We start from the raw sequence: 11,240 nt of genomic DNA on the forward strand, positions 1-11,240 counted from the left end.
GGCTACTCGCTGATCTTTGGGTGAGAGCCTACAACTATGTGAGTCACAAGAAGCCTTTATTTTGTCATCTGACCTTGAATTTGGCACTTGTCGGATTCTATGATTACATTAGATTTTTCCTTAAAATAAATATATTTCTCTTCTTTGTCTATCTATAGCTTGATATTTCTCTCTCCTCTCCCTCTCCCTCTTCCTGTCCTCCCCTCTCCCCCCTCCCTTCCTTCCCCCTCCCCTCCTTTCCTCTCCCTCTCTCTCTTTCCTGGTTTTGCTTCTCTAGCAAACCCAGCCTAAGACACCCAGCTTTATTTTTATTTATGATCCTTAACACTATTTGAATTAGTCTATATATTTATACGTTGACATTGTTTTCCAGACCAAAATAAAAATTACAGCTGGTCAGATATTGGCTGTTTTTTACTTTTTTTTTATCCTTATATTTCAGCTTCTAAAATAGCACTGTGCACAGGCTCAATCCAGAAATGTTGCATGAATAATTAAATGAATGAATTAGTAAATGACCATTTTCACTACTGAAAACCTAGCTAAGGAGTTACTGTATTGTATACAGTTAACTCGATTAGCTCCTCAATAGAAAGTTGCAGGTTTAAGTCCCTTCCTGGCAATCCACTTCTAAGATCAGCCATTGAAAAAACCGTATAGAGCACTGTTCCACTCTGATACACAGAGGGTCCCCAGAAGTTAGAATTAACTCAATGGCAACTGGTATCCAGCTAGAAAAGAAAGCTCTCATCAGGCCATTAGAGTTGACTGGGTGGGCTGGTCCTTTTAAACTCCACACAGAGAATAAGGAAGGGAATTACTCACGTGAGTTTCCACATCGCCAGCAAGGATCCTACTGTTCTTTAGAAACTCAGCCACCATGCTGTCCATCAGCTTATCGAAGGCTTCTATGGAAGGTGCCACACCTTTGGAAGAGGAATCTGATGTTATTCTCTGAAAGTTTAGTGCAAAGTGACCACTGCTTTGTCATAGGCAACATGAAAGTTTGATATCATTAATATCATCTTCAGTCTATTCAATGAGTCATTTATTCGTGCAACCAGTATTTTTTAAACAGTTATCTGCAGATTAGGAAAACTCTGCTTTCCTTTTCCCCCATCTTTTTGAATAAGCACTTTCACTTACATTATTTCATTTAAATTTCTCCCAATTCCAGTGAGGTCAATGGTACTTTCACAGTTTTACAGGTGAGGAAATAGAGATAGAGCAAGCAACTTAGCTAAAACTGTATTCCAAATAAGAGGCAAATCTCAAACAAAGTCTTTCAAAAAGTAAATGCACTGGAATCAAGCCAATTCCAGAACATGATGGCCCTGAGTGACAGCAGAAACGTCTCATTGGGTTTCCTGGCTGTAATTGCTACAGAAGCAGAACACTGATCCTTTTTTTCTGGAGAAACACTGGATGGATTCAAACCATCAACTTTAAAGATAATAGCCAAGAGCAAACCATATGTGATACTTGAGGACTTAAAATGAAACCAAGTCTATTAATTCAAAGATAGGATATTTTCTTCTACATTGACCTGCCCTGATGTTGTAACAAACTTGCAATAGTAACCAAGGTTACCTGTAGTGGTTATGTGCCTTGGAGTCAGAATCAACTCATAGCTAATCTTCCAGCAGGGTTTCAGAGGCTACAAATAGCATGAGAGGAGACTACTTTTCCTCCTCCTTACCCTCCATGCCTGGGAGTAGCTGGTGGATTTGAACCACATGCCTTTGGGTCAACAGAGCAGCTCCTTACAACTAGACCACCAGAGCTCCTTAACGTTAACAGGACAATTTGAAAAAACTAAATTTGTGGTTGGCTGTTGTAAATGGTATTGCTTTCTTGGTTTCCTTCTCTGAGTTCTCTTTGTTACTGTAGAGGAGTTCCTCTGATATTCGGATATTGACCATATATCCTGCCACTCTACTAAATTGGCCTATTAGCTCTAACAGTTTTTTTGGTTGAGTCTTCAGGATTTCCTGTGTACACTATCATATCATTTGCATATAGCAATAGTTTAGCCATCTCTTTGCTGATCTGGATGTCTTTTATTTCCTTCTCTTGTCATACTGTCCAGCAGCTCTATTCACCACCACAAGAACATGAAAACAGCCCAGATGTCCAACTACAAACGAATGGACTGAGAAGCTGTGGGACATTCATGCCATAGAATACTATGCAGCATGCAGGAGCAATGATTTTGTAAATTACTATCTAACTTGGGAGGGAGTGAAGAGCATTATGCTGAGTGAACTAACTCAGTCCCACAAGGACAAATACTGTATACAACTACTATTGTAGAATGAGTATGAAGATCCAAGGTGGAGGTGGAAGCAGAGGGGTGAAGATGGGCGAGGGTGGGGTATTAACCATAGGGTCGCACAATTTGATGGGTGTGTGTGGGTGTGAAGAAAATGGGAAGCATCTTTTGTGAAACACAATGTTTTCAAATTTTGTTAACTAAATCAGTATAAAAAATAGTAATATCAATTCAAAAACATCCTCTCATCAGGTTGATTCATAGTGATCTTCCATTGGGTTTCCAAGGGTACAAACCTCAATGGGAGGAGAATGCTCATCTCTCTCCAGCAGAGCACCAGGTGAATGTGAACCACTGGAGCAATGTGCAGCCTTTGGGTTAGCTCCACAATTTGTTTTAGACTCTGGAACCAGAAATCCCTGAGGCAATTAAAAGGTGATAATGAATTCTAAGCAAGTAGGAAAATGAAGCTGACTGCACACCCCTTGCTGCTGCTTCACCTCCCCGGGGAAGGAGAGGTTGATGGTAGGTCTGAGAATGACCACCGAGTGTGTCCATGCAGGGTCTGTTCTGGTAAATTACAGTGAAGCAGAAAGGACAGCAGTCTGACATGGTGCTAACTACCTTTCTGCACATCTTTCCCTGTTTTTCCATTCTCTGGAAAAAAAATTCCAAGTCATTGACTTCATGCTTATTGTAACAAGAAATATGTTGTTCTTGTTGTTGTTATGTGCCGAGACACCTGCGACTCATAGCGACCCTATGTACAACAGCCCTAAACTCTGACCTGTCCTGTGCTAATCTCACCATCTCCAATACAACTGCCCCTGTTATTACCCCAGTCACTGAATCAATCCATCTCATCAAGAGTCTTCCTCTCCTGTACTGTCCCTTCACCCTCCCAAGCATGACGTCCCTCTCCAAGGACTGGTCCCTCCTTGCAACATGCCCAAAGTATATGAGACGAAGCTTCAGAATCCTTGCCTCCAAGGAGCAGCCCGGCTTCACCCTCTCCAGGATAAACCTGTTTGCTTTCCTAGCAGTCCATGGTATATTCAATACTCTTCTCCAAGACCACAGCTCAAAGGCATCAATTCTCCTTCTATCATCCCTAGTCATTGTCCAGCTCTCCGATGCATAGCAAATGATTGCAAAGATCATGGCATGTATCAGGCGCAGCTTAGTCTCCAGACTGGTATCTTTGCACTTCAGCACTTTAGAGAGGTCTCTAACTGCAGACTTCCCCATCACAATACATCTTTTAATTTCCTGGCTACTGGTGCCAAGAGTGTTGACCGTGGAGCCAAGCAAACCAAAACTGTGAACAATCTCAATCTCTTCACCATCGATTATGACACTGCCAATCGGCCCAGTGGTGAGAATCTTTGCTTTCTCGATATTGAGTCTCAATCCATACTGAAGACTGCAGTCCCTGACCTTCCACAGCAAGTGCTTCAGGTCCTCTTCAGTTTCAGCAAGTAAGGTTGTGTCATCTACATAACGCAGATTGTTGATGATTCTTCCTCCAATCCTGATGCCACAATTTTCCTCACAGAGCCCAGCCTCCTGGATAAACTGTTCTGCATAAAGATTGAAAAGGTATGGAGACAGGATACAGCCCTGGTGAAGACACTTCCCAATTCTGAACCATGCAATGCTTCCTTGCTCTGTTCTGACGACTGCCTCCTGGTCCACGTATAGGTTTCACATTAGCACAATCAACTGATCTGGGATTCCCATTCTTCTGAGAGTCAGACAGAGTTTGTTATGATCCACACAGTCAAATGTCTTTGCATAATCAATGAAACAAAGATAGACATTCTTCTGGTACTCCTTGCTTTCAGCCAAGATCCATCTAACATTAGCTACAATATCCCTAGTATCACAGTCCTGTCTAAATCCAGCCAGCACTTCTGATAGTTCTCCGTTGATGTGCTGTTCCAGTCATTTTTGGATAATCTTCAGCAAAATCTTGCTTGCATGTGATATTAATGATAATGTTCGATAATTTCCACAAGCTGTGGGATCACCTTTCTTTGGAATAGGAACAAATATAGATCTCTTCCAGTCAGTTGGCCAAGTGGTTGTTCTCCAGAATTCCTGGCACAACTTGGTGAGCACATCTAGGGCAGCATCTGTTAGGTGAAATATATCAATTGGTATACCACCAATTCCTGGGGCCTTAACAAGAAATATACTTCTGAGAAATTCTGCAGTATAGGCATTAACCTCTAAAGCAAAACCATGGATTCCCCTTTTCACATTGTCCAGAAATATCCATACTCATAAATTTATAGGCTAGCCCTTCTCTTTTTATCACATTTTCTGGCCTAAAGAGTGATGGAAATAGTTAATTACTGTACCTGAGTGGAGCAAATGGGTCAGTGCTTGGCTATTAGCCAAAAGGCTGGCAGTTCAAATCCACCAGGGATGCCTTGGAAGAAAGCCCTGGAGATCTACTTCTGAAAGATCACAGCCATTTTAGAGCCTAAGGAATGTGCATTTAATCTGACACACATGGGGATGTCATCAGTCAGAAGTGACCAGATAGCAAGTGATGCCTATAACATCGCTTCTACACAGACTATCGCAGCTGAGGTATCTCAAATTCCAAAACAGTACATAGAAACCTCTTTACTATAAAAGGGACACAAGCCCAAAGATTCCTTGTGGATCTATTTGGAAACAGATAAATCTGTTTGTTGCTGTGGGAAAGGTCTCTAATGAGTATTTAAAGGGAGAGAAGGTTTTAGTGATACTGTAGAGACATCTACATGGCAGGAGGTACATGATAAAAGGGAATATTTTGTAATTTCCTTTTATCACTCAGCTCTTCTCACAGTTCCTCTGGGTAGCCTTAATGACCTGTCTTCTCCCCAGATTGCAACCTTTGAGCATCCCTTTAATCAAAGCTCTCACAGCACTCAATAGCAATTCACTGAGACCAAAAGATTCATGAAGTGACCCTCATGAATGCTTAATCCATCTCAGAGTGCCTTGCACCTAGCACAGCGCTTGCAGTGCAAAGATATTTCTTAAACTGTGGAGTTGAATGTATCTGATGACTGAGGGATAGAAAACACTACATAAAACACATCAGCACAGCAGAATCACAGAGTAATTCCTTGAACTGTACAAATTATATAATTGTAATGGCTCACACTCCTTTTTAAAGTTTCTTCTTTAAAATGAAAAAAAAAAAATGGCCAATGTTAGTTATAACGTCACCAGAATCACAGCTATATTTAAGGTTAGAGGTTGTCCTTAAGTATTTGTTAAAAATGAAATTAAAAACTCATTGCCATTGAGTCAGAACTGACTCACAGCTGACCCTCCAGCAGGTTTGTGAGGTAAATCATACAGGAGACTGCTCATCTTTCTCCCTCAGAGAGGCTGGTGGATTTGAACTCCAGAGAGGGGTCACCTTCGGCTTAGCAATGCAACTCCCTATGGACTAGGCCACCCGAGCTCCTTTTGTTAAAAATAGGACAGAAAATTACCAAAGCCTAAAATAAGAATAAATATGCGACCAAGTGGTAAGGAGTTATGCTGCTAACTCAAAGGCAGGCAGTTCAAATCCACCAGCAGCTATGTGGGAGAAAGATGGGCAATCTCTTCCTGTTGCATCTATTGTTGTTGTTGTTGTAAAGTGCCGTCGAGTCATAGCTGACTCATAACGACCCTAGGAACGAAAGTCCTCAACACTTGTGTGTGTGTTTCTCCAGGTTCACAGGGTTTCCAGAGGCAAGCCATTTATGGAAGTGGATGCCACTTTGAAAATCCATTGGAATGTCAATTGTGAGTTAGTTTTGACTCAACAACAATGTACAGCAACAACAATATGGTTTGGGTTACTACTCATTTGCCATTTTGCTGTATTATGCTTGTTTGTACATTGCTGTGATGTTGGAAATTATACTACCACTATTTTGAATACCTCAAACCTATTCCTGAGATGGTTCTGAAATTCAGGTGGGATAGACTCAAAGTCATATTTTGGTTGCCTTGGATTTGGTTTAATTTTCCTCAACTTCAGCTTGAACTTGCATATGAGTGTTGGTGGTGCGTTCCACAATCAGCTCCTGACCTAGTTTTCACAGCTGATATTGAGCTTCTTCAGCGGTTCTTTCCACAGATATAATCGATCTGATTCCTATGCATACCATCAGGTGAAATCCAAGTATATAATCTGCATTTATGTCTCTTAAAAAATGTATTTGCTATAAATAAGCCATTGATTGTGCAAAATTCAATCATTCTTTATCCAGCTCCATTTCTGTCACCAAGTCCATGTTTTCCAACTACCGGGAAGGCCCTCTATGAGGTGGATTGATTCAGTGACTGGGATAATTGGGATTGGAGTATCAGAGACAGTGCGATTGGCACAGGACAATGCAGAGTTTAGGGCTGTTGTACATAGGGTCGCTATGAGTCTCAAGCGACTTGATGGCACATAACAACAACAACAACATTTTTAATACTAGAATGGTCATCCTGTATAGACAGGTTTCGGTGGATCTTCCAGATTTCATACAGGCATGGAAAACACACTACTTCTGAAAATTAGTCAATTCATTATAGGTCATTATAGGTCATAGTAGAATCCTGCACAACTCACTCTCTTAGACATATTACCTGAAGGGTAAAATCACTGAAGGAGGAAGCATGTTTTCTGAAGTAGAAGACAAGTGAGAGGGAGGGAAACCCTTTAGGTGGGTGGATTGACACAGCAGCCTCAACAATGGTCTTGAATTTGTCTGTGATTTTGAAAATGAAACAGGACCAACCAATGGTTTGTTCTGTTGTACATAAAATGGCTATGAATCAGAGACTGTTCTGACAAGTCATATTGTCTGTCTATCTATCTATCTATCTATCTATCTATCTATCTATCTATCTATCTATCTATCTATGTTGTTTATGACTAGTAAAATGTACGAAGGATGAGTATTGTTTACCAGGGAGCTCTGGTGGCCTAGTGGTAAGAAACTGTGCTTCAATCTCAAAGGCATGAGGTTTCAATCTACCAGTTGCTTTACAGGACAAGAATGGGGAATCATTTCCTGTGCAACTTATTGTCTTTAAAAACCTTCTGGAGGGCCAACTATCAGTTGGTTCTGGCTTGATGACAAACAACAACAGTTTATTAACTATTAGGCTTACTAATCAGCCATTCTACTCTTTTCTTTTTTTTAAAAAAAAATTATTTTATTTTTTGTGTGTACCATCAAATGGGATCTGACTGGTACAGGAGGAGATTGCCCCCTGGGATTGCAGTGCAGCTTCTTGCCACTAGGCCACCAGAACTCCCTCATCCTACTCTTTTCAAGTAGGGCAATATAATGTTGGCTAAGTTGCTTTAAAAGACCTTACTGTAGTTTGAGCACACAGGGAGACAAAGGTAGAAGCATTAAGCATTAATTAGATAGAAGAAGAGTTCTGACTGGTAAAGGGAAGGGCAATACAAAATAAGGAGGAAGTCAGTACAATGTGACCAAGGCAAAAGAAGACATTGTGAGGCAGGCAGAATAAACTGCAACTATAGCAAATACTATTACACATACAATCCTGCAATAGCAGTTATAACTAACAATAACTTGTGAGGAGATACACCACAGGCAAACAGGTAAGCAACTCAGGAGATCACATAGAAATGTATTTGTGGATATAAATATGGAGGTGGATATTGTTACTCATATATTTGCAAATACTGTATATACACTCATATAGGGAGCTCTGGTGTCTTAGTGGTAAGAAGTTGCCAATCCAAAGGCTTGAGGTTCAAATCCATCTCTGCTTTGTGGGAGAAAGATGGGCAATCTCTCCCCATTTGATTTATAGGTTCTGAAAACCCTCCTGAGTCAACTCTGAATTGATTCTGACTTGATAGCACATGATAACAACATACTCACAAATATAACAGAATTTCAAGAATGGGACAGAACACTTAATTGTGCTCATGCCAAACCTAGAGCAAGAAGCTGTTGTGCAAACAGAGCAAAGGAACACTGTAAGGTTTAAAATCAAGAAAGGTGTGTGTCTGGTTCTGGCCTTTCTCCACACCTATTCAATTTGTATGCTGAGAAAATTATTTGAGAAGCTGGACTCTATGATGAAGAATGTGGCATCAAGATTGGAGGAAGACTCATATCCATAACCTTTGGTATGAAGAGGACACAATCTTGCTTGCTAAAAGTGAGGAGGAGTTGGAACACTTGTTACAGAAGTTCAAACACTGCAGCCTTCACAATGGATTGCATCTCAATGTCAAGAAAACAAAGTCCTCACTGGACTGATAGGTGACATCAGATAGCTAGAGAAAAGATTGACACTGTCAAGGACTTCATCTTATTTGGATCCACAATCAATACACTTAGCATCAGCAGTCAGGAGATCAGGAGGCATATTACACTGGGAAAGTCTGCAGTCAGGGACCTCCCTAAATTACTGAGAAGCAATGATATTCGTTTGAGGATGAAGGTGAACCCAATTCTGACCATGGTATTTTAAAACACTTGCAATGCTACTGAGAGCTGGACAATGAATAAATATGACAGAAGAAAAACTGGTGTGGACTGCTAAAAGAACATACAGGTATGTCTTGGAGAGATGCAGCCAGAATGCTCCCTGAAAGCAAGGATGGCAAAGCTCTGCCTCGCATACTTTGGGAATGGTGTTAGGAGAGGCAATTCCATGGAGAAGGACACCATGCTCAGAAAGGTGAGGGATGGTGAAAGAGGCAAAGACTCTCAACCAGATGGACTGGCACAGTGGCTGCAGCAATGGGCTCGAGTATGTCAGAGATGGTGAGGTTGGCACAAGATAGGAGAGGGTTCAGATCTGTTGTTCATTAGGTCACTATACGTTGACAGCACCTAACAACAACTGAGAGGCGTCTGAGGGCATAGTCCATAGGGAGTTGTACTACTAACCCAAAGGCTGAGCCAGTGACTCTGCCAGAGAAAGACAGGCAACCCCTCCCAGAACGATTTACAGCCTCAGAAGCCCCATGTCAGCTACGAGTCAATTTAGACTTGATGGCAATTAGTGAGCCAGTGATATAGGAGATACAATTGTAGAAATGACTTAGGCAACAAGACTAAGCCACTGGAGTTGAAGGCTTCAGGGAACATCTAGGTCAATTAACAAACATCCTAGTCTGGTGAGTAAGATCTGGAGTGACTGGTGAGTCACCATCTAAGAAGCAGCTGACTAACTGTATGGGTGTTTTCACACCTGGTGCAAGGAGAACAAAGTAAAATGAAAACTCAAGGAAGCAACTAGGCCAAAGGTCTAACAGGTCACATGAACCACAGCTGCCTCCGCCTAAGGCTAGGAGAACTAGATGGTGCCTGGCCACTATGACTGACCATCATGACCGAGATCAGAATAGGAGGCTGTGTAAAGAAGGGGTCAAAATTTAGAAAGTAGGGAGAAAAAAATTCCAAAACCCTACTCCCTAAAAAAAAAAAAACAAACAAAATGTTTGAAAAGAGACTACAGGAACCTCAAAATTATTACCCTTCCAAAACCTTCTAACAGAAAAGTGAAGGTACCCCAGGAGACCAATTTCCAGCCAAATAATAGACGGGACTATAAAACAATGTGAAGATTGTGTCCCTCTGAACAATTAACTAGATGAGACCAACAGCACAACATTTGCTCAAAATCAAAGAAGAGAGAATAGGGAGGGGTCGGGGGAACTTCATGAATCGCAACAAGGAACTCAGAGAAACAGAAGACAGTGCTGTCACACAGCAGGGCTGGAACCAACGTTGAGACACAATTTGTGTATGAAGTGACTGGGAAAACTGATTTGCTCTGTAAACTCCGTCTAAAGCACAATGAAATGTTACAAAGAAATAAAAAGCAAGCATAGAATGATTTGTTATATTAGAAAACATTTGTTTAAACATGCAAGTAATTTAATTATATGCCCTTTCGTTTTGCTTATAAAAGCTGTGGCAGTGTGGTGAGTAGTGTGCTGGGCTGCCAAGTGAAAGATCAGAAGTTTGAATCCATTACCTGCCCTGTAGTCTCTTCTCATAAAGATTTATAGCCTCAGACATCTCACCTCCACTCTGCCCCCAAGAAGTAGGGTTGCCATGATGTGAAATCAATTCAATTTCAGTAAACTTGGTTTGTCTTAGCCTCTCAATTTATCCAGAAAATTCTTTATTATAAAGAAATTAAAAGTTCAGTCTCAACTTTTTTTAAGTAAATGAGGCCCCCAATCATTGAGGTCTTAATTTGTTCAAAGTTACAGAGTCTCCTGGGAGTTGGATGTGAAGTTTACTTGTGATTTTGTAATCTTTCCATTTGTGATCAGCAATCATAGAGAAACATGCAGCATAATAAAGCAAAGTTACTAAATGAATAAGGTTGATCAAATCTCATAGACCCACTGTGATTAACAAAAAGATGCTTAAGATGAAATTATAGATGTGTCTCAACTACTGGGCCCTTGACAATCTTCCCTTAAATAGCACCCCCTTTCAGTTCATTCAAAGTACAGAGGGAGGGGGAAACACACACACACACAGAGAGAGAAAGAGAGAGAGAGAGAGAGACACAGAGAGAAAGGGAGAGAGCCTGAGCTTTGTTTTGTGTTTACACAATAATTTTTGTCTCAGAGCTGTAACACAGGGCCCAGCTTCAATGTAGATCTTTCCCTGCCCCTATCTCCTGAAGCTCCCTCTTTAAGCCATTTTTTTTTAGCCCCAAGTACTTACAGGAATCAAAGGGGGTTAGATAAGAAGGAAAGGAATAAACAGTGGCACCATGCAATATTTGTCCTTTTGTGGCTGAGATATTTCACTCAGTATAATGCCACTGTTGTAAAATGGGACTGATATCAGGGTTGGGGTAAGACTGAGAAAAACTGGATAAATTGTGTATACTGCACTGAAACAGATGAGGGAGTGAATAATTTAAAAGCGATGTATGATAGGGTCTTATGGTTATCACA

General features: G+C 40.9%; 1 protein-coding gene across 1 annotated transcript in view; it reads right to left on the bottom strand.

The window, feature by feature from the left end:
• The window catches only part of CAP2 (CAP, adenylate cyclase-associated protein, 2 (yeast)), a 199,606-nt gene that overhangs the window by 186,811 nt on the left and 1,555 nt on the right, over positions 1 to 11,240 (bottom strand). The window contains exon 2 of the mRNA XM_006888669.1: positions 826 to 926. Coding sequence (XP_006888731.1) covers positions 826 to 926 — 101 coding nt within the window. The remainder of the gene's footprint in view (positions 1 to 825; positions 927 to 11,240) is intronic.

This window comes from Elephantulus edwardii, unplaced genomic scaffold (genome assembly GCF_000299155.1).
Source record: "Elephantulus edwardii isolate Elephantulus edwardi_28Jun2011 unplaced genomic scaffold, EleEdw1.0 scaffold00070, whole genome shotgun sequence".
Classification (NCBI taxonomy): Eukaryota; Metazoa; Chordata; class Mammalia; order Macroscelidea; family Macroscelididae; genus Elephantulus; species Elephantulus edwardii.